This window comes from Artibeus jamaicensis, unplaced genomic scaffold, assembly GCF_021234435.1.
Source record: "Artibeus jamaicensis isolate MK-2021 breed Jamaican fruit bat unplaced genomic scaffold, CSHL_Jam_final contig_464, whole genome shotgun sequence".
NCBI lineage: Eukaryota > Metazoa > Chordata > Mammalia > Chiroptera > Phyllostomidae > Artibeus > Artibeus jamaicensis.
Window position 1 is genome coordinate 634,463 of NW_026521842.1, and position 24,850 is coordinate 659,312.

The 24,850-nt window shown below is 36.2% G+C and overlaps 1 protein-coding gene across 2 annotated transcripts in view; it reads left to right on the top strand.

The window, feature by feature from the left end:
- The first annotated feature begins 1,664 nt into the window (after window positions 1–1,664).
- Window positions 1,665–24,850, top strand: part of ZNF566 (zinc finger protein 566) — a 32,071-nt gene continuing 8,885 nt past the window's right edge. The window contains exons 1-4 of one of the 2 annotated variants that reach the window (XM_037155265.2): window positions 1,665–2,544; window positions 13,355–13,427; window positions 16,104–16,230; window positions 16,537–16,632. In XM_037155265.2, coding sequence (XP_037011160.2) covers window positions 13,419–13,427; window positions 16,104–16,230; window positions 16,537–16,632 — 232 coding nt within the window. In that variant the 5' untranslated portion in view covers window positions 1,665–2,544; window positions 13,355–13,418. Of the gene's footprint in view, window positions 2,545–13,354; window positions 13,428–16,103; window positions 16,231–16,533; window positions 16,633–24,850 lie in introns of both variants that reach the window. The other variant, XM_037155263.2, reaches the window with a different exon arrangement.

Here is a 24,850-nt window from a genome sequence, read left to right on the forward strand (position 1 = left end):
TAGAGACATAAAAGGATTACTAGAGAATACTATGAACAATTGTACACCAACAAATGGATAACCTATATGAAACATAAATTCCTAGAAACACACAACTTACCAAAACTAAATCACGAATAGAAATTCTGAGCAGACCTATAACTAGCAAGAAAACTGAAGCAGTGATCAAACCTCCCAACAAAGAAATGTCTGGACCAGATGGCTTTGTTGCTCAATTATATTAAACATTTAAAGAAGTGTCAACATTTATCCTTCTCAAATTCTTCTAAAATGTAAAAGAGATGTGAACTCGTCCTAACATTTTACAAGGTCAGCATTACTTTGATACCAAAGTAAGACAAGGGCACTAATATTCCATTCTCATTCTCCAGAAAGGCTATCAAATTGTACCTAAGTACCTTTCTTGAAAATTCCATCTTTCCCAATTGATGTGAAATGCCTCATTCCCCATACACTAAAATCCTTTATTTGGTTCCATTTTTGGATTCTCTCTTGTGTACCACTGGTCTATCTAGTCAGATGAGCCCTATATTTCAGTTTTTGAAGTTTAAGGGTAGTTTGTAATCTGGTAAGACTAGCCCCAACTGCCCCATACTGCATTTTTCTTCCAGATATACTATCTGTTCTAACCTTTACTTTTTCCATTTGAACTTTAGAAAATCCCTTATTTAGAAAAATATATTATTTTTAAATGGGATAATGTTAAATTAATTTATGAATTTATGAATTAAAATGATGTTTATTTCAAGGATTTTTTTCAAGGATATAGTATATAATTTTTTTTACTAAGTAAGGCTTTTTTTTTTTTGGCCTTTCAGTAGTGTTTTAAACTTTTATTGCTAAAATTATTTTAAGCATTTAATCCTATTGCAAGGGTTTTTTTTGTATATATTGTTTATTTACACGATTTTATACCCACTACTTTACTTCACCCCTTTATTTAAAATTACATTAGCCAGTGACTAGGTAGCTCAGTTGGTTAGTGTTCTTGCAACAGGCCAAGGTTGTGGGGTTTATCCCCTACTAGGTTATGTATAAAAACCAATCATTGAATAAGTGGAACAACAAATCAATGTTTCTCCCTCTCTCTAAAATAAATTTTAAAACAAAAGGAACTGCAATAAGTTATTTGGAAAAAGCATCTTTGCAGTTAGAAAGAAAAAATTATTTTTATACCTAACAAAATGCATCTGGCCTGGAGGTAACTAGTGAGAATTAGTAAATCAGTTGATCTGAAGAGTTTCCTTGAGTATACTCAAATTTACATTCCTAGATCTCTGAAAGCCATGTCACTTCTCTTAGATGTGCTATGGTCGATATTACCCTTCAAACTTTTAAAGTTCTTTCTTAGTCCAGGACTTCACAAATCAGCTCCCGTAGACCTTAGACTTACATCCCTTAGACCTATAGCCTTCCTCCAGGACTTGAAAAGAACCCCTAAGACTAAAAGGCTATCTCAAGGGTCTGTGCTCTAAGCAAGAGCAAAAGTTCCTTTTTGAAACTTGCTTTCTTTTAAAAGGAAACAACACTTTTTATTTCTATTCCATAAAAGATGCTCCTGGTTTCTCATAGAAGTTAAGCTTTAAATCATATTTATTAGCTCAATTGTGTAACCTTTCTCCCATCAAGTCTTTTAAAAAAACACTACTCCAAGAAGAGCTATCCTTAAGGAGGCTCAAAGATCACTGTCCAAAATACAATTCCAAGGATATATACAGAGATACTCACTTAAACTTACAATTACACACACACACCCACACCCAAAAATCCTGAATCCAGTTTCTCCCTCTCTCTACGACCCCCAACACCCTATTACACACAGTCAATTTTCTTTTTCCTGCAAAGCCTGCCTCTCCGTTGCCTTATCCTCGGACTGGGATATTCACACACAAGTCAAGTAGCTCAAGTATACCAGCCCCTTTTGCAATTTCGGAAACTCCTCCCCATTCGCCTCCCGCACCCCTTTTCACGTTTAGCGGTTTCTCCTCACCAGCCTTCCCAATTTTTTTGTAATTTCCGAGTCTTCTCAGCCTCCCGGACCGGCTGTGGGACTCAGATGCTTAGGTTCCACAACTGCACTGAAGAACCCCAAGCAAAAGTCACACCTGATCGTGGCCAAAACTGCGACTCGGGAAACTGTGTACTCCTTGGCTGCAGTGACACTCCCAGAAATCTCCTGGATGTAACTAGGCGCATAATCTTCCCTTACAAACCAGCCCTCCTCTTTTGAGCCTGTTCAACTACCCTGGATAGTACAGAGGTTCACTTAACCTAGTCTCTTTCAAACGCGCAGGAACCCTGAAGCTAGAAAGCCACCCCAACCACCTCAAGTACGTCCTGACTGCATTTCCCAGAGGACTCCTCGGCATAACGTGATCTCGCGTGAATTCAGCCCAAAGTCACGCTCGGACGGGAGGCACTGCTCCTCACTTGCTACTATTACGGTTCTGTGGAGGAGGCTTCTGCTTTGGGAGTTCCGAAGGCCTGAAGTGAAGCAAAGGAGGGGTGGGGCCAGAGCCGGAGCTTCGGCTTGGTACTGCGGAGGTTAGATTCAAATTGTGTGATTATGTGTATGTGGTGGTATGTGGTGACTGACCTTGTGGTTGTGACTTGCTGTTCCAATAATTACCGTGTGCAGCACCGTCTGGGAGCCTGGGACTGCCCGGTACCCGGTGTGTGTGGGGTAAAGGGGATTGAAGGGAGGAAGGGCATGTGCGGCTTTGTACACGAGGGTGTGTTGGGGCCTTTTGGCTCGATGGATATTATAGCGATTGACCCCGTAGAAGTGTGATTGTGTTACCGTGTGCTGTAGAGTGCGGGTAGGGGTGCCTGGAATACTGTGGTATGCGATGTTTGTGACCGTGTGAGGCCCTGGTTATGCAGCCCTGTTGCTTTGATTGTGGGTTACCTCTAGCTTTATGTTCCCATAGTGGTTCTGTGACTTTTGTGACTATAAATGTATGAGGGGTTTTTTCCACTTACGTATACTTCATTAAGCATTATATTGTAGTTTTCCTTGGTTTTTAAACTTTATATGAATGCTGTGCTTGGTAAGTCCTTTTATATGAACTTTTGCTTATTTGTACAACAATGTTTTTGAGAATTTTCCATATTAGGTTTAATAATCGTTCATTTTTCTTTGCTATATTGTTTTCCTCCTTTGATGCATTATTATCCTTTCTACTAATGATGGATATTTGAGTTACTTCTAGTTTGTTTGTTTGACTTTATAACAATGCTGCCACAAGCATTCTTTTACATAAGGTACATACGCATGAATTTCTCTTTCTACCAATGGAATTCTGGATCATGTGATATCTTTTACTTTGCTAAATCATGCCAAAATATTTACTGAAGTGTTGCACACACTTATACTTGCACACTAGTGTTTGAGACATTTTATTGTTATATAGCTTACCAAAACATGGTTCTGATAGTTTTTAAAATTTATTTATTTATTTATTTCTCGAGAGAGGGGAAGGGAGGGAGAAAGAGAGGAAGAGAAACGTGGTTGTGCAAGAGATACATTGGTTTGTTGCCTCTCAAACAGCCCCAACTTGGGGACCTGGCCTGCAGCCCAGGCCCGTGCCCTGACTGCGAATCAAACCTGTGACCTTTTAGTTCCCAGACCAGGGCTAAATTCACTGAGCCACACCAGCCAGGGCTGATAGTTTTTAGAACATTTTTATGAGATGCAGCATATGGTAAAGTGCACAAAATTTAAGTATACGTCTGTATAACAGTTTCCTAAATCGATATAAAGGACTGTGCCCACACTCCCAAAAGTTTCCCTCATACCCCTTACTAATTATTTCCTTCCCAGAATCACTAATCAGAAACCTATCTCAATTAGTTAATTTTAGTTATTCTTGAGCTTCATTTATAAATGAAATTATATAACATGTGCTTTTTTCTTTGTCTGGCTTCTTTTGTTCCACATTATATCCTAGAGTCATCCATGCTGTTGAGTGTAATTGTACTTAGCACTAATTACATTTGGGGATATATTGTAATTTAGTAATAGATTACATTGTTGATGGATATTTGATAGTTTTCAGTTTTGGGCTATTACAAATTAACTGGTGGTGGGTGCCAGGTCTCTCCTATGCAAAATTACTGTTTTCCCTTTTTAATTAGTATCTTGTGAGGATATGCTTTGAGACTATGCAAAAATAATATTTCTCATCATACTTTCACCCATTAAACTCATTGGTAATTCTCATATGAAATAATTATTACTCTGATGTTTGCCTTGTGGTGATTTTCTCTTTCCATGATTCCTTCTGCATTTATTAATTTAAATTCTACTATAAGGAAGAACTGTTCTTATTCTTCATGTACTCATGGACATTTATTTTATTCTGAGTTTTAATTCATTATTATCATTACTATTATTGTTATATATTTTATTGCTAAATTGCCCCAGATTTGGCCACTAGGAACTCCTTCAGTTGAGAACTCCTTCGTTTGAACTCCTTCAAAGGACTCCTGTGTCAACATGCCATCACATTGAATGCTTTCTTACTTTCTGGCACCAAAGTGTTCCAGGCTTATCTTGTATTTTTCTCTCCTCCAACCTTGGAATCAGCAATTTTCCGAGGAACCCTTATTTCTTTTATTGCAGAGTATATTTATAAACTAAGTTCTGGTCACTAGGTTTGCTCATTGCTATCTGTGTATAATTGCTCTAGTTTTTGTCAGTGGAGAGAGCTAGAAAATACACAGATGTGTATATACACATCTATATCTATTTATCTACCTATTTGTATACATTAAAAAACCTCTAATTCCTACTCATACTTTCACTTCTAATCCAATGCTATAGGATTTTGTCAAGAACTGTGAAGTGTCTGAGATTTTGCTGTACTTGTAATTTAGCAAGCTAGCTTGACACATTTTCAGATGCTGGCAGAAGATGCATGATTATTGGGTCAGAGATAAAAGGTGGTTGCTCATAGCAATAGCCAAAGTATCTATATTTTCTTGTACTGACTCACTTGCACCTGTAGGGTGATGCAGATACACAAGTATATTTGTGCTCTCATGAATGTAGGGAGCCTGAACCTTATATAATGGGTAATAAGCATGCTGGCCCTTTGTTCTGAAGAGAGAATATCTGTCTCTCAAGGCTGTTTACTATACAAACATTTTGGAGAAATAGTACAAAATAATAGCGCTAAGTGCTTCTGATGGCAAGATGTACAAAAACATTCAAGACCCGAGGATTGTTTTGCAGGTTTGGCCATTTCCTTATTTGTAACTCCTTCCTTCAACAATGAGAAACCTATTTCTAGTGTCAGTATTTTTTTACTTGTATTCTAGAATAAATGTAAAGTAGTTTCAGAATTGCTAACTCATACTCATATAAACAACAAATTTACACACTACAGTGAAGTATTTGTGTGCAACTTTTTTCCTTAACCCTACAGATATATAGTCAAAAACTGTTTTGAATTTAGTTCTTTTCTTTGCCAACCTGTTCAGTGTAGTTTTGTTATTCATCTTTCATACATTTAGCTTTGGTTGTTACACTTTGGGTTTCCCCATGTCCTAGTTGATTGTTGAATGTCACAGTATTTCAAGTATAAAAACATTAATGTGGTTCTTGCCTACTCCCTGTACAAAATCAACCTCATTAGTCTCTGATTTATCCTTCTGCTATTTTGTACAAAAGAGAAGATACATGTATTCTTTTGAATGAGTTATATTTTTGCATTACAAATAGCATACTCTTTTGAACATTGCTTCTTTCACTTAATGATATATCCTGGAATTAGTCCATCGCAATTCGAAGAGATACTCATAGCTTTTGTTTATATAGTTACATAATAAATATTCCAGTATATTTATGGATTTCCATAGTTTATTCAGCCATTCTCCTATTATGGACATGTAGGTCATTTACAGTATTTGATACTGTAAATAGTCCTGCAGTAAATATTTTGTATTTGTGTATTTTAGTATTGCTTGGAGGCATATCTCTAGGGTAGATTTCTAGAAGTGGGATTGCTGGGTCAAAGGTAAGTACATATGCAGCTTTCATGGGTATTACTAAATTCACCTGTGGGACTGTTGTACCAGTTTTCATTCCCACTCACAATGTATAAGAATGCCTGTTTCCACCTCTGCAGCATAGCCAACATAATGTCTTGACGTGCTTTTTAATTTTTACCTATCTAATATATGAAAAATGGTATTGAAGTGTTATCTTCAAGTAGGAGTGGATATGAACATTTTTAATCTTTTTAGATTGATTATTTATGGTTTTCCCCATTTTTCTAGAAGATTTTTAGACCTTTATCTTTTGATTAGTGCTTTTTTGTATCTTGAAAAGAAATCCTTAGTTATTCCCAAGGTCTTGAAGATATTCTTCTATGTTTTCTTTTGTTTATTTTTTATATTTTTAAAAGATTTTATTTATTCTTAGACAGAGGGGAAGGGAGGGAGAAAGAGAGAGAAACATCAGTGTGTGGTTTGCCTCTTGTGCACCCCCTACTGGGAACCTGGCCTGAAACCCAGGCATGTGCCCTGATCTGGGAATCAAACCTGCAACACTTTGGTTTGCAGGTGGGTGCTCAGTACACTGAGCCACACCAGCCAGGGCCTATGTTTTCTTTAGAAGCTTTATAGATTTATCATTTATATTTTTAAGTGCGTGGTCTATCTTTATTTTTGTGTATGGTGAGAGGTAGGGATAAAGGTTAATTTTTTTCCCATCCAAGTACACAGTTGTTCTAGCACTATTGGTTAAAAACACCATCCTTCCTATCTGAATTACAAGGAGCTTTTATCATAAATCAGGTGATACTATATTTGTGACTTTTTCTGGACTGTATTCTGTTTATTATTTGTCTTTTAGATCAGTGCCACTGTCTTGAGCTCTGTAGTTTTAATTCTCCAACCTTTTCCCTACTTTCTTGAGATTGTCTTGACTATTTTGTATTTTTTTTCCATTTCCTATAGATGTTAGGGTCAATTTGTTAATTCTCACCAAAAAAGAAAAGTCCTTGCTGGGATTTTATTTATGAATCTGTATGGTAATTTGGGGAAAACTGACATTTTCAAAAATATATTTTAATGATTATGCTATTACAGTTTTCCCATTTCGCCCCCTTTATTCTCCTCCACCCTGCACACCCCCCACCCACATTTTCACCCTTTAGTTCATGTCTGTGGGTCATCCATGTAAGTTCTTTGGCTTCTACATTTCCTATACTATTCTTAACCTCCCCCTGTCTATTTTCTAACTACCATTTATTCTACTTATTCTCTGTACCTTTTCTCCCTCTCTCCCTGTCCCACTCCCCTGCTGATAACCCTCCATGTGATCTCCATTTCTGTAGTTCTGTTCCTGTTCTAGTTGTTTGCTTAGTTTGCTTTTGTTTTAGGTGTGGTTGTTAATAACTGTGAGTTTGCTGTCATTTTACTATTCATATTTTTTACCTTCTTTTTCTTAGATAAATCCTTTTAACATTTCATATAAGGGGTTGGTGATGATGAACTCCTTTAATTTGACCTTATCTGAGAAGCACTTTATCTGCCCTTCCATTCTAAATAAAATCTTTGCTGGATAGAGTAATCTTGAGTGTAGATCCTTGCCGTTCATGACTTGGAATACTTCTTTCCAACCCCTTCTTGCCTGCAAGGTCTCTTTTGAGAAATCAGCTGATAGTCTGATGGGAACTCCTTTGTAGGTAACTGTCTCTTTATCTCTTGCTGCTTTTGGGATTCTCTCCTTCATTTTAATCTTGGGAAATGTAATTATGATGTGCCTTGGTGTGTTCATTCTTGGGTCCAATTTCTTTGGGATTCTGAGCTTCCTGGACTTCCTGGAAGTCTGTTTCCTTTGCCACATTGGGGAAGTTCTCCTTCATTACTTATTCAAATAATTTTTCCACTTGTTGCTCTTCCTTTTCTTCTTCTGGTACCCCTATGATTTGGATGTCATAACCTTTAAAAATGTCCTGGGGTTTTCTAAGCCTCTCCTTATTTTTCTGAATTGTTTTTTCATTCTTTTCTGGTTGAATATTTTCTTCTTCCTTCTGGTCGACACCATTGATTTAGTCCCAGTTTCCTTCCCATCACTGTTGGTTCCCTGTACATTTTTTTTTAAATTTCACTTAGCATAACCTTCATTTTTCATCTAATTTGCAACCATATTCAATGAATTCTGTGAGCATTCTGATTACCAGTGTTTTGAACTTTGCATCTGATAGGTTGGCTATCTCTTCGTCATTTAGTTGTATTTTTTCTGGAGCTTTGATCTGTTCTTTCATTTGGGCCATTATTATTTTTTGGTCTCATCCCACCTGTTATGTAATAAGGGACAGATCCCTAGGTGTTCACCAGTGTGGGGCAACCCACATCACTGTGTTGTGACTCTGTATGTAGGGGAGGGGTCTGAGAGGGAACAGTGGTGCTTACTCTGCTCTCTGCCTGTTTTTAGTCATTTTTCCCACTATGCACAAGCAAATTAGGTCCTTCTGGTGCTGATTCTTGTGTGGCTGTGATTGTGTACATTCTAGGACCAATGAACTCTCTTGTGAGGCTGGGAGTTTCTCCTCCTGCTGCCTCAATCCCCATAGGTGTTTTCAATAAGAGGTTTGAGGCTTTATTTTCCGGAGCTGGGTTGAGTGGTCTGTCTTGCTTCCAAGTTGTTCCTCCCAGTTTACCTGCACACAAGTGTGGGACCACCTGCTCCACCAGCCACTGCCTCATTGGTACACGAGCTGCTGCTTGCTGGCCAGCCACAGCCTTGCTCTCCAGGGTCCTCCAGCCGCTGCCTGGCCACAAGTCCTCTCCTACCAGCTGCCGGTCTCCGCCCCTCCTATTGGTCCAGATGAATGTTTCCTCTTTAACACCTTGGTTGTTGGATTTCCACACAGTTCGATTTTCTGTCAGTTCTGGATGTTTTTTTGTTTTGAAATTGTTGTCCTTCTTTTGGTTGTGCAAAGAATCACAGTGTGTTTACCTATGTCTACCTATACCGTGGCTGGAAGTGGAAAACTGACATTTTATCAATATTGAATCTATCAACTAATAAATATATGTCTACATTTGTTAAGGTCTTCCATTTCTCTCAGCAATTTGTAGTTGTTATTGCACATCTCTTAGATTTATACCTGAGTATTTGATGTTTATTGTTGAAACTCAATGGTATTTAATTTAAAAAAATTTTTCCAGTTGTTTATTGCTGAAAGTATAGTTGCTTTTTGTATATTGTCCTTGTATCAAGCATAAACAAAACACTTACTGTTAATGCTATTTATCAAGTTGAGGAAGTTCTCTTTTTCATTTGTTAAGACTTTTTTTACATCAATGAAGAATGAATTTAGACAAATGCATTTTCTGTGTTTATCAAGAGGATCGTATGATTTTTCTTTTATTAAACATATCAATGTGTTAAACTATGTTGATTTTCAAACGTTGAACTAACCTTTCATTCCTGAAGTAAACTCTGCCCAGCCATAATGTATTAAACCTTTTTAAAAAAATTTTACTTGGTCAAATTTGCTAATACTGTATAGAATTTCTATATATGTATTTATGAGATACATTGGCTCATAATTTTCTTCTAATGTCTTTGTTAAGTTTTGGTGTCAGGCTTCTATTAGCCTCATAAAATGAGCTGGGAAGAATTCCCTGTGTTTCTCTATTCATGACTTATAAGAATAAAGTTGTTTCCTAAATTTGAAAGAAGTCACTGGTAAAGCTGTCTGGGCCTAATTTTTTCTTGATAGGAAGATTTTAAATTATAGAATAAATTTAACACTTTAGATGTTCTATTATTTTTATGTCAGTTTTGGCATGTTTTTTAAGGAATTTGTCTATTTTACATAAGCTTTCACAGTTAAGAACATAAAAGTTATTAGTATTCTCTTATCTTTTTAACATCTGTGGCGTCTGTAATGATGTTACCTTTTCATTCCTGATACTGTTCATTTGCGTAGTTAACCTCTCTCTTTTTTTTTTTTTCATCAGGGCTTTTGGTAATGTTTTTTAGTTTCTCTGGGTACTCTCAGACTTTTTTTTGGTTTTTCTTTGGTTTTCATCAATTTGACTATGGTTGGTTGTGGTTTTGCTTTTTGTTTTGCGTATTTTACCTTTCATTTTACATACTATTTTTCAGGTTTGCTGAGCTCTTGAAACTCTTGTTGAAGCATTTGATTAGCTAATTTATTCAATATTAATCCTTCTCCAATCTCTTTTCTCCTTCTGAGACTCCACTTACATACATGGTAGCTCTTTTGACTGTCCCGTGTGTCTTTTATATTCACTTCTGTTCTTTTTGTTCCTTTTTTCATCTGCACGTCATGCGGACATATTTTTTGACTTCTTTTTGAGTTCTGTAATTCTATCTTCTATTTATCTGGTTTCATGTTAAAACTGCAATGACTTTTTAATCTCTTATGCTGGTCTAGCTTGTCTATATAATTCTTTTTTTAGAGATTTCCTATTTAATTTCTTTATCTTGTCATCCATTTGCCTGTCTTTTTTCCTTGGTTGTCTTTAACATTTAATTATAACTATTTTAAATTATTTGTTTGCCAACTCCAGTATCTGAATTGTCTTTGGTTCTGTTCTTAATTTCTGTTTTGCATCTTTTTGCATGTCTAGTAATTTTTAATTGTATGAAGATATTGCATCTGAAACAACTGTGGGGGCCAAGGCCAGCCACTATCTACTTTTAGCCTTCTCATAGAATAGACTTTAAACTGCTTTTCAGGTCTCTGTTACAGATATAGTATATGGGAAATTTGCAGGATGCTGGAAATAATTTAAAACATGCTGTTAATTGAAGTAATGATCTTTTTATTAAAACATAGGTTTGTCATTTTTCCTTTTCTTTCTCTTCTCTTTCTTTTCTTTTCTTTTCTTTTCTTTTCTTTTCTTTTCTTTTCTTTTCTTTTCTTTTCTTTTCTTTTCTTTTCTTTCTTTTATCTACACCTGAGGGCATGCTTAGAGAGAGGGGAAGGGAGGGAGAGAAACATGAATGTGAGAGAGATATCAATTGGTTGCCTCTCCCATGCGTCCAGACCAGGGATTAAATCTACAACCCTTTGGCCTATTGGAGGATGCTCCAGCCAACTGAGCCACACTGGTCACAGCTAGGTTTATTATTTAGAAGAGTACAATATACTAAAAAAAAGTAAGTTAACTACCTGGTTTTAAAGGACTTTCTTACCTGTAGTGAAACCTTTTTACAATGCTCCCTACCCCAGGTGTGGTCCTTTTGCAAGCATATTATATATACAGTCTTGGCCATAGACTTTGGCTTTAAAAAGGAACAAAAGATCCCTCAGATGCAAGAATTCAGCCTGTGAGGATACCCCAGACATGCAAAGGAAGAGGTTTATGAGTGTGACAAAGGTAGAAGGAGGTACCGAAGTAAGAATGTTTCCTGCTCATTCTGTAATAGTCGGAAGGTCCAGCACTCGATGATGTCCCTTTAACCAGAGAAAGGCCAGGAGGAGAAGCCAGAAAGGGGAACATAGAACAAGGAGTATGGGAAAGGAGTTTTGCTTCCAAGTCTTTCTGGATTACTATAGACTCTTATGGTATTTGGTACAATACCTGGTACATAAGCTATGTGGTTGTTAAAAGAATACTAGGGGCTTAATAACTAGTAATATTAAAAGGAATGCTTTCAGATCCTGGCCAGGTGGCTCAGTTGGTTGCAGTAACGTGCCATACACCAAAGACTTGTGGGTTTGATTCTCTGTCAGGAAACATACATGAGTTGCTGGTTCAATCCCTCCCTGGTTGGGCACCTATGAGAGGCAACCAATCAATGTTTCTCTCCCTCTTTCTCTTTCTCTCTTCCTTCTTCTCTGTCTAAAATCAGTAAACATATCCTTGGGTGAGGATTTTTTTTTTAAAGTAGTGCTTTTAGGTTTTAAGAAAAAACCATGGATAATTTTGGTTTTAATTTCCTGGAACATGTAATTTCCTGGAACACCTGGGGGAGTGCAGTGAGTAGCCATTAAATAATTGATAACATGGTGCTGTTCTTTAAGTGTTTAGTTTTACATGAAATTATTGATAAGTTGTTTAATAATCAAGGAGCTTTGTGCATAGAAATTAATGCTCACTGTCCTTTATACTTTTATAATGCTCAGTTTATTATATTCTTATATTTAATAAGCAAAATTTATTTAAGTTTAAACATACATCACAAATCAGTTACTCTTCTTAAACAATTTAGACTTCTATTAGTATTTTAGTATAACTTACTCTTTTAGACTATTTATTTATTTATTTATTATCCTCACCAAGGACATGCTTATTAATTTTAGAGAGAGGGAATGAGAAGGGGAGGAAGAGAGAGAGACAGACAGATAGACAGACATCAATGGGAGAGAAACATCAGTCTATTGCCTCTTATATGTGCCAGGGACTGAACCCACAACCTAGGATGTGCTCTGACCAGGAATCGAGCCCTCCAAATTGCGATTTATGGGACAATGCTCCAACAAACTGAGCCACACTGACCAGGGCTTTTTTGGACATTTTAAACATATGAAGAGGCAGATAGACTATACATGATTATTAAAATTATTGCTTCATTTACATAAAGTAAAAGCTATTCTAAAGTATGTGGTTGTAGTCAATATCTACATAATTTCTATAGTCTTTATTCCTTCCCATTGTTATGCTATTTTTAATATCTACTAAAGTTTCAGTAACATTACCTGTTTGCTTTCTGGATTTTAGGTAAGGCAAGATTCTTAAGGCAGGATTAGAGGATCGGGTTTATCAATCAGTTGTTTCTTGTTCAGGACTTGGGGCTTGATTGTATAGTACAAGATCATTGAAAACTGGTTTGGCCAGTGTATATCCAAACCAAAATTATTATGATCAACTTTTAGAAATTAGTCATGCAAAAATCATATGCTGGTAAAATGATATGTACAGAGATCTTTAGTATAGCATGGTTATAGTGAAAGACTGGAAACAACTGATCAGCAGCAGATTGGTTAAATAAAGTATAGCCACTTATACAATTTAGCTAAGATAATTATGTATCTCTCTATGTACTAGTTGGGATCCAGTCCAAGATACATTAAGTTAAAATAGCAAATATATATAACATGCTACAACTTGTGTAAAAAATATCTTTAGGCCTATGTGTACATATATACAAAGTATATTCTCCAAGCCATATCAGGTTGTTCAATTCTATCCTGCTCTAGTTAAAGCCTAATGCTTCTGGAATTGGGCGTAATGAGATATTTGTTTATTCTTCTCACTAATAACCCCTCAAATGTTTGTGTGGAACGAACAGAGGGGAGATCATCATTTTTGGAGCTATAAGGCAAGTGGGATCTTATGTAGCTTCTTTTGCTTTCCCCAGCTCTGTCTTCTTCCAAAAGAGGAGCCCAAAGAAGGACTGGTCTTTTTCTACAAATATCAAAGCCATGGCTCAGGTGAGATGATTTCTTTTGCTCAAATAGAGTCATTTTTATTGCTAGTACATATAAACAGTTACTTTTCTCATCATGATGCCTTTTGGTGTTTAAAAAACAAAACCAAAAAACTTTCACACAGTGTCATTATAGGCATTGCCAAAGTTCTCTTACCTTTGCCCTGAAGAAAAAGGTGTTTAATAAGCCACTTTAAATATTTCTCTGTTTGTGGAGATAGTTTTTTTAAAAAAGAAGTGGTTCAATAATCATTATTGGAAAAAAGAAAAGAATGGTTAAAGATCTTTATATTCTTAACTGGTGGATAACTGTTAGAGGGTCAAGTGGTTGGTAAGTTTCTCTGAAGGGATGTTAATCAGATTAAAATTTATCAGAAACTTCCTTATGAATTTCATCAAGAAGACTTGTTTCCACAATGAGATTGTAAATTATATAATGTACAAAACTGTCTGACTGACACCAGGTTTTGAAAAAAAAAATTTTATACTAGTTAAAATGGTCCCACTTCAGGAAACTGATCCCTATTTCCTCCTAAACCTCCCAGTTCTTCCTTCTTCTTTAAATAATGTTTACAAACTCATTTTTTAAGTACTTCAGCATCTTCTGTCTTAAACTTCTGCCAGAATTCTTGGTTCATTTGTTAATGAATCTAATTTGATTGGGCAATGATTCAATAGGATGAAAATGAATACTTAAAGGCACCTTCTAGGGAAAAGCCCTGACCATCTTCATAGACCCAGGTTTTCCAATGAGAAAATGTGTGGAATAAGATTTTGTTTGATTTCAGTCTTAATAGTGGAATGATCTTCTTCATCAATTTCCCATATCTCAGGAACAAAGTGAATTTACAGTTGAATAATGGGTAGGATTATAAGTAAGATTGGATTAATGTTGAGAAGATCTTTAAAGATCACCAATGGCCTCAATGTCTGAAAGCAAAAAAGAAAAATTGTCATTTATATTCCTATAACAGAATATTATTCAGTGAAAAATATGCTTATAAAAATAATTTGTTGTAACAAGGAATAACTTATTATATAATACTATGACATTTTAATGATTCCATTGAATTATATGTGAATATAATTTTCTACATAAAATATTTTTAAAAGTCATTTTACACATGTGTACAAGTGAAGTAGTACTATTCCAGTCTTATTACCAGTTCCATTCCTGAAAGGTAGATGCTCTCAAGACCTCTTTTTTAACGTTTTAATTACTATTGATTTTCAGTGTTATTTTATATTAGTTTTATATGACTGTCTAAGCACTGTACTATATAGTGCTTAGACAATCATATAATTTACAAAGTGATCCCTCAATATTTCAAGTACCTGCCTGGCACCATACATAATTATAATATCGACTATATTCCCTACATTATACTTTACATCTCCATGACTATTTTGTAATTGCCAATTTGCACTTCTTAATCCCTTTACCTTGTTCACTCAGCTCCCTAACCCCTTTTCCCCCTCAACTCTTGAATATGGTATAATTGCTATCTTTTAATGGATCAATTTTACTCATTTTCTCTTAACTTACTGCAGAGTGGAAGGAACATTGTACTTCCTATTGCACCCTTCATTTCCTCTGATTCTGTTATTATATACAATTTTTGCTTAAATTAATAGTGTGTGGACTATTAGGACTGTAAATAGCACTCACTCCTGAACTAGCTCAGCTTTATTCTATTACAACTTTTTGTCTTTCCTGAAGTTAATTTTTTTCCTCACATTTGCTTAGTTGTCCATGTATTTTTATTCAAAATATCCAGGATTACTATCACATACCAATTAATATGTTTTCTCTCTGATCAAACATATCATTCCTTTTAAACATGTGGAGGCCTCCATCTCTGTCCCCTTTTTGGCCTTGCTTCCATCTAGTCTGGTTACTCTCTAGGCCTGCTGCAGTTTTCCCAAAACTTCCCTTTTTTTGTTTCCTAGAATTTTTCTTCACTGTTTTCCTGTGTTAATTTACCTACTTCTTGAATCTCATATCTTCCTCTTTTCTTTACTCCCCCATTTTGGTGGAACACATCCTCAGTAGTTTCCTAAGATATTGTGCTTGTGTCCTTTATGTCAAGGAATTTTGTTTTTAATCCTTACAACAGAATGATAGTTCAGTTATAGAATTCTTTGTCAGAATTTTCTTTTTCCATAAGAATATTGAAGAATTGTTCTTATTTCTTATTTTTAGTAATGTAAAGAATCCCAGTGCCTCTCTGATTCTTGATTTCTTTTATATGATCTACTCTTCTCTGGATGCCTTTAATATCTTCTGTATCACTTCTTCTGAAATTTTACTTTTAGTATTTGGAAAAAGAGGAGGGACAAAGAAGCATACATATATGACAAGTATTGTGTTAGGCGTTTGCATATACTATTTCATTTAATTATGAAACTCTTGGTAGACTTGGTACCTTCTCAGACTTATGTACTGGAAGTGTTCCAGTATACAAAAGCAGTTTTGTCTGGAGGAAACATAATGACATGGAGGCACATTGATTCGGTCATGCTTATTTGTTTACAGTCCTCTGCTTGCTTCCCATTCAGACCTTCTCTATATGTTTACAATTTTTCACTTCCTTTACTTTTATTTTTTTTCTTCTCTCTTTTCTTCACAAAACACACTCTTTAATTTAATTAAGTCATATATACATGATTGTTGTTCCAGGAGTCAGTGATGTTCAGTGATGTGTCCATAGACTTCTCTCAGGAGGAGTGGGAATGCCTGAATGATGATCAGAGAGATTTATACAGAGATGTGATGTTGGAGAATTACGACAACCTGGTTTCAATGGGTAAGGACGTCTGTCCATATTAATTCAGATTCTGCCCTCAGAAGGTCTACTTCCTTCAGGGAGAAATACTTACCTACATTTTCAGTAACTGATTAGGTTTCTAATCTGGTTCCCAGAGGAATGAATGTTTTTAATATTATAGAGTGAGAAAGAAGCTGTGTTGAGTTATGGAGGAAGTTTCAAATCCTCATTATGTTTCATAAATCTGTTAATACCTTTCTTTGACTCTTTCTTAATGAAAGAACTGGATTTGAAATCTGGGACATTCTTATCATAAACATGTCTCATTACTTCTTTTATAAGCAGGACATTCTATTTCTAAACCAGATGTGATCTCCTTCTTGGAGCAGGGGAAGGAGCCCTGGTTGGTTAACAGAGAAGTAACAGGAGGCCAGTGTCCAGGTAAGTGAGGCGTGGCAGTAACTCGACCCAGTTGTTCAGTGGAGAGGCCATACTTTAGAGTTGCTATCTGGGAAGCTCCCCTTCAAAGCCTTTGGCCTGTATACAAAAGTAATCCTTTTCTATATGAGCTTTCAAATGACTTCACCTTTTTTCTTTACTTAACACACTGCCTGTTCTTTTCCTCTTACACTTTATTCCTAATTCTAATTAGCTGTGCCCTCTTCCACTCTCTCTAATGATATTTCTTTCTGTCCATGTTTTGGTTCTAGTTCCTTATCAGCTTCTCATCCTCTTTTGTATTAGCCTTTAAAAAAAGCATGACTGTCTCCTGAAGTATATTCTTTTCTACATTTCCAAAAACTAATTATTTTAGAGTTTTTTAGATACAGTTCATACACTCATTAATTCAGTCATACTTTTAACAAACATTTACTGATTTTCTAATGTGTGTGAGGTACTCTTCTAGGTTCTGGAGGTATTAAAAAAAGGAATAAGCAGTTATAGAATTTATACCTTAGTAGGACAGAACATGTTTATATATAATTTCTACAAAGTAGAACCACGATAAGAGAGGTTAAAATAGGGAAGACAGCAGAAAGTGAGAGCTAGAGATATAGAAGAGAAATTGATCCAGAAAGCAGTCAGAGGAAAAGATTTGAACATGTGTGTTGTCGACTTTATTTTTTTTTAATTTTTTTATTGATTATGCTGTTACAGTTGTGCTATTCCCCCCTTCATTCCCCTCCACCCTACTCCCCCATCCCCACCGTTACACCCCTTTAGTTTATGACCATGTGTCTCAAGTTCTTTAGATTCTATATTTCCCATGCTATTCTTGCCCCCCCCCATCTATTTTCTATCTACTGTCTATGCTACTTATTTTCTGTACCTTCTCCCCCCTTCTCCTCCTCCCACTCCCCTGTTGCTAACCCTCCTCGAGATCTTCATTTCTATGTTTCCACTCCTGATCTAGCTGTCCTTTTAGTCTGCTTTTGTTTTAGGTGTGGTTGTTAATAACTGTGAGTTTGTTGTCCTTTCACTGTTCATGTTTCTTTAACTTCTTTTTCTTAGATAAGTCCCTTTAACATTTCATATAAAAGGGCTTGGTGATGATGAACTCCTTGAATTTGATCTTTTCTGAGAAGCACCTTATCTGTCCTTCCATTCTAAATGAAAGTTTTGCTGGATAGAGCAATCTTGGTTGTAGGTCTTTGGATTTCATGACTTGGAATACCTCTTTCCAGCCCCTTCTTGCCTGTAAGGTCTCTTTTGAGAAATCCCCTGACAGTCTGATGGGGACTCCTTTGTAGGTGACTTAGCTCTTGCTGCTTCTAGGATTCTCTCCTTCATTTTAATTTTGGCTAATGTAATTATGATGTACCTTGGTGTGTTCCTTCTTGGGTCCAACTTCTTTGGGACTCTCTGAGCTTCCTGGATTTCCTGGAAGTCTATTTCCTTTGCCAGATTGGGGAAATTCTCCTTAATTATTTGTTCAAATAAGTTTTCCACTGGTGGCTGTGCCTTTCCCCCTTCTGGTACCCCTATAATTCGGATGTTGGAGCATTTAAAGATGTCCTGGAGGTTCCTAAGACTCTCCTCATTTCTTTGAATTCTTGCTTCTTGACTCTTTTCTGTTTGGCCATTATTTGCTTTCTTCTGGTCCACTCCATTGATTTGAGTCCCAGTTTCCTTTTCATCGCTATTGGTTCCTGTGCACTTCCATTCATTTCAATTAGTTTCGCCTTCATATATTTGTCTAATTTGTGGCTATAATCAACCAGTTCTGTGAGGATCCTGATCACCAGTGTTTTAAACTGTGCGTCTGAGAGTTTCGCTATTTCTTCATCACTTAGATTTATAGGCTCTGGGGCTTTGAGATCTTCTTGAGCCATTTTTGGTCTGTTCACGCCCTTGAAGTGTGAGGAGCGGAGTCTTGCACTCCCAGGTCACTGGGTTGTGACACTGTATGTGGGGGCGTGGTCAGAGCGGGGAAATGGCGGCCCCCTCTGCTGTTTCTGACAGCTGGGTGAGGAGCAGCGCCTTAGGTGGTTCACCTGGGCCGGGCCACTCAGAGTCGCTGGGTTATGACACTGTATGTGGAGGTGGGGTCAGAGCAGGGAAATGGCGGAGCCCTCCCTGCCCCTTGCTATGGGGAACCACTGGGTTCCGGTCCAATCGCCCACTCCCTCGCTTGTCTATCCGCGCCCAAATGCGCGACCACAGTCAACACGCAGCACCACTCCCCCCCCCCCCGTCTCCTCTGCGGTCGCTCGCCTGGTGGCTCGCTCGGTAGCTCACTAGGTCCAACCCTGCGCCTGGATTCCGCGCCTGGATTCCGCGCCTGAGTCCATCTGACCGAGACCTCCTGTGCAACCCTGCTTCACCAGCTGCTGCTTTCGCCCCTTACAGGTCAGGCTGAAGAATTTGTTGTTAATGGACTTCCGAAAAGTTCAATTTTCCATGTTCTGGCTGTGTTTTCTGTTGCTAATTTTTAGTTGTCTCTAAACTTGGTTGTGTGAGAAGGCACGGCACATCCACCTATGCCTCCATCTTGGCGGAAGTCCGTGTTGTCAACTTTAGATAGAATATTGGAAGTGAAGGGTCTGTGCTTCTATTGAGAATTTAGAGCTGGCAAAGATAAAGAGATTTTGTATAAAGGAGGGAAAATGGACAGCATTCATTATATGTTTATTGAGTAACCATTGTACACTCAGCACTATTCTTTTTTATTTTATTTATTAATTTTTAGACAGAGGGGATGAGAGGTAGAGAGACAGTAAGAGAAACATCAATGTGAGAGAGAAATATCAATCATTTGCCTCTCTTACATACCGTGACCAGGGACTGAACCGACAACCCAAGCAATATGCCCAGACTGGGAATCGAACCGGTAACTTTTCACTTTTCAGGACAACACCCAACCAACTGAGCCACACCAGTCAGAGCCCCAGCACTGTTCTTAACACTGAGGGTTAGAGTAGTGAATAGAACCTGAAAAAACTTTATTCTCAGAGGTTACCCTCTAGTGCAAGGATAGATGCACAAATAAATGAATATATAATTTATCATGTAATAGTAAGTGCTAAAAAGAAAAACAAAGTGGAAAGAAGGGATAGAGAGTGCTCTTTTATGTGACATGGTAAATGAAACTTTTTCCATTAAGTTGTCATTTGTGCAGAGACCTGAAGAAGTACAGCAGTACTTCAGGTATATTTTTCAATCTGAGGACTCTTCTTTTTTTGGTGATACGAAGTCTTTGGCAGTCATCACTTCAAATATTACCTTGCTAACACTTCCTTTTTTCTCTGTTAAGCTCCTGTTAAACAGGCACTAGAACATCTGTCATTGTCAGTGTCTTTTACTCTTCATCTGTTTTTCCATTTATATTGCTTTTGCATAGAATTTCTTGGCTTGATTTCTGTTGATTCACTAATATATTATTTAGCTATGAGCTTTTAGCTCTTAAACCTGTTGCTTTTTATTTAACAAATAGAATAGTCAGTTATAAAATGAAGTTAATATACACACTAGGGTGTCAATAACATACAATTAACATCAAATTATAAGATGAGTGTAAACCTCTAGATTTGCATATGTAAGAGATTTGCAAGGAAATACACCTAAGTTTATAATTGCTGGGTCTTGGCATACCTATTTACACAGCTTTACTGGTTAATGCCAGTCTTTTACAAGTGTTTGTATCACCTGCTCTCCCTATAATTGATATGTAGGATGTTTTTCATTTTCTTATGATTCATGAGTATAAAATCTTATTTCATTGGTTTAAATTGTGTTCCTGGTTACCATTAAGATTATTACATTTCCATTTGTTATTTGGCCATTAGTGTGTCTTTTGTGTAATGATACTTTGATCATTTTTGTATTAGACTATTAGTCTTTTTCCTAAGATTTGTTGGAATTTTTAATATATTCTGGATACTTAATTTTTGGTCAGTAACATGTTTTATAGACATCTTTTCCAGTTGTAGCTTTTTTTTAAAGATTTTATTTATTTTTAGAGAGGGGAAGGGAGAGAAACATCATTGTGTGGATGCTTCTCGCATGCCCCCTACTGGGAACCTGGCTCACAACTCAGGCATGTGCCCGAGACTGGAAATCAAACTAGCAGGTGGGCACTCAATTCACTGAGCTACACCAGCCCAAGCCAGTTGTAACTTTTTTATTTAGTTTCTTTATGTTATCTTTTGATGAATAGTAACTCTTTTTTTAATATGAATAAATTATATCATTAGTTAAATTATAACATAGAGTTTATAAAAATTCTACTTTATAGATGATGATGGAAAGAATGAAAATAAAAATAAAATAAAAGAATTCTTCTTTCTATGTGCTTTGAGTGTCTTAAAACCTTTTTCTAGCCCAATTTTCTCCTGGTTTGTTTTTTTTTTTTAATGTTTTGAATTTCTTATTAAAATCCTATTAATGTAACTGGCATTGATTTTTATGAAAAATGTGAAATAGAGATTTGTCATAATTGTTACCCATACAGAGAATAAATTATGTATTCCCCACTGAATAAAAAGTCTATCTGTTTTCTACTGTTCACAGTTTTTCTTTTGTCACATATTAAATTCTATGTATACATAATTCATAATTGTTACATTGGCTTTTTAAAATCTATTTCTGTCCTAATTACTGTTGCTTCTTTAAAACATTCTTCTCTCTGGTAGGACAGATCCCTATACCTTTCTCGTCAGAAGTATATGGTTATACTTGCCTTTTTGGTTTCCACATGAACTTTAAAATTACATTAAGTAAAGATTCATTTAAAATGTTGAATTTTTAAAAAAGATTTAATTTATCTATTTTTAGAAAGAGGGAAGGAGAGGGAGAAGGAGAGGGAGAAAAGCATCAATGTGTGGTTGCCTCCCACGTGCCTCTCAACAGGGAACTGTCCTGCAACCCAGGCACATGACCTGACTGGGAATTGAACCAGCTACCCTTTGGTTCACAGGCTGGTGCTCAGTGCATTGAGCCATACCAGCCAGGGCTAAAATGTTGAATTTTAGAAGCATCCATTCATGATAAGAACTTTCAACAAAGGTGGGTGTAGAGGGAACATGCCTCAACATAATGAAAGCCATATATGGCAAGCCCACAGCTAACATTATACTCAGTGGCAAAAGCTAAAAGTTTTTTTTCCATATCAGGAACAAGACCAAAATTCTTGCCAATTTTATTTAAAATAGCACTGAAAGTCTTCACCAGAACAGTAAGGCAAGAAAAAGAAATGAAAGGCATCTAAATTGGAAAGGAAGAAGTGAAACTGTTTCCATTGGATTGACCAAAAAAGTCTGTTACATTTTCTCCTTTGACAGCTCTAGTAGTGCTTATTTGTCTATAACGCCATTTGAAACAATTTTGTTAGATTGTATTGTGACAGCTATCCTATCAGTGTGCATTTAAAAATGTTATCAAAATTGGTGAATTTTTGTGTAGCCATTTTAATATTGAAGATGGAAGAAAATAAGCAACATTTTTGAAGTATTATGCTTTAAAATCTCAAGAAAGATAAAAACACAATTGTAATGTAAAAAAATATTTGTGCAATGTATGGAGAAGGTGCTATGACTGATCAAACATGTCAGAAATGGTTTATGAAATTTTTTGGTACTATTGACGCTTTGGCCAAACAATTCTTTGCTGTAGGGCTACCTTATGCATTGGAAGATATTTAGGAGCATGCCTGGCTTCTACTACAAGAAGCCAATAGTGGGAGATAGCTGACATACTCAAAATATTCAAATCAATAAAGTTACTGGTGAAAATGAAAAATGTATCCTTTATTTTACAGAAAAAAACCAACAGACTTTTTGGCCAACCCAATATTTGCAGGTAGCATGATATTTTATATGTATAAAAAAAAAACCCTACAGACCCCCATCAAAAAAACTATTAGAAGTAATAAATGAGTTCAATAAAATTGCAGGATACAAAATCAGTATGCAAAAATCAGTTGTGTTTCTATACACTCATAACAAACACTCAGAAAAATTTAAAAACTATTTCATTTTCAATTGCATCTAAAAGAATAAAATACCTTGGAATAAATATAATCACTGAAAACTCCAGGAGACTGATGAAAGAAGTTAAAGGATTAGTTTTGTTAAAATATCTATAGAAAGAACCCAAAGAAACCTACAGATTTAGTGCAGTCCTATAAAAATTACAATGGCAACTTTCAGAGAAATAGAAACAATCCTAAAATTTGTATGGAACCACAAAAGACCCTGAATAGCAAAGCAATTTTGAGAAAGAAGGAGGCATCTGCAAGCATCACTTTTTCTGCTTTCAAGCTATAGTGGACTTTTGAACAGTGGTTTGAACTGCATGGGTCCTCTTAAATGCTTAAGTTCAAATCCACATTGTTCAAGAGTCAACTATATTTTTTAACCATGATTGGGAAATCACATAGGTGAAGGGCTGACTTTATAATACAAAAAAAAATCTAAATATAAATAAATGAATTTAAAAATTAAAACAAAAGACTTTCCCCCAAAAGTTTGGATGAAAAATGTGAGTGTACATTTTACATGGGAGTGCATTATACCCCGCTAAATAAGGTATATGCAGATTTTTAACTTCTTGGGTGGTCAGTGCCCCAGCCCCTGTGTGGGTCAGGGATCAGCTGTATATTACAAAACCACACAAATTGAAATAATATGGTATTGGCATAAAACCACACGTAGGTGGTCAATAAATTCACTAAAAAGGAACCAAGAATATGCAGTGGGGAAAGGACAGTTTCCTTTATAAGTGATGCTGGGAAAACTTAACAAATATGCAAAAGAATGAAACTGGACCACTATCTTACATCATAAACAGAAAATCAAATAAATATGAACTAAATACTTGAACAAAAGACCTGAAACCATAAAACTCTTAGAAGAAAACAGATAGTAAGGGTCTTGAAATCAGCCCCGAATCTTTTGGATTTGAGACCAAAAGCAAAAATAAACAAGTGGGACTAAAAAGCAAACTAAAAACCTGCACAGCAAAGGAAAACATCAAGACAACGAAAAGTTAAATTATGGAATGGGAGAAAATATTTGCAAATCATATCCCTGATAAAGGTTTGATATCTGAAAAGTATGTACAGAACCCATATAACTCAATAGCTGAAAATCAAATGATACAATTAAAAGACAGAAGATATAGCTCTGGTTGAGTTGGCTGGAACATTGTTCCATATACCAAAAGCTTGCGGGTTCAGTTCCCAGTCATGGTACATACCTAGGTTGAGGTTCGATCCCCAGTCAGAGAGCATACAGGGGGCAACCGACAATGTTTCTCTTTCACATTGATGTTTCCCTCCCTTTCTCTCTCTCTCTCTGATCATTAAAAAACATATCCTCTGGGTGTGTTTTAAAATCCTATGGCTCAGGATTTTAAAAAAAGACATAAAAAACAAATGGAAATTTTAGAACTGAAAAATACAATGGTCAAAATTTTAAAAAACTGGATAGACTCAATAGGAGAATGGAGGAAAATTAGTGAACTTGAAGGTAGATTAAAATTAATTAGCCAATATGAATAACAGAAAAAAAGCTTGAAAACTTAAAAAGAATACAACTTCAGGGACATGTGAGACTACATTGAAGGCTTAACATTTTTGTTGAATGACATGTTAATCCCAAAAGAGGAAGAGAAAGTTTAGGACTGAAAAAAACTATTTGAAGAAATAATGGTTTACCAGCATTGGTGAAAGATACACCAATTCAAGAAACTCAACCACCTCAAATAGGATAAACCCAAAGGAATCCATGTTCAAACATATCATCAAATTGCTGAAAATGGATGACAAAAAAAAAAAAGTATTGAAAGAACCATAGGAATATAATGCTGTGCTTGTAGGGAAACTTACTTGAATAAATGGATTTCACTTCATAAACCAGGTAGGCCAAAAGAAAGTGGAACACTACTTTATTGTGCAAAAGAACTGTCAACCCAGAATTCTATATATCCAGCAGAAACTCTTTAGAAATGAAGGTGAAAACAAGGAAAGCAATGTTGCAGATGTACATGGCAACTGACTTTGGCCTGAGGCTTTACGTGGGACTAGGCAGCAGCAGAGATGGCTAATAAGAGAGAGACTATATACCCTGTCTCAAAGGGGTAAGCACTTAAGGCCAGGAGACACCTGTCATGTGAGAGGGCAGTCCAGTGATGCCAGATAATCCAGTCTTTCAGAAAGACC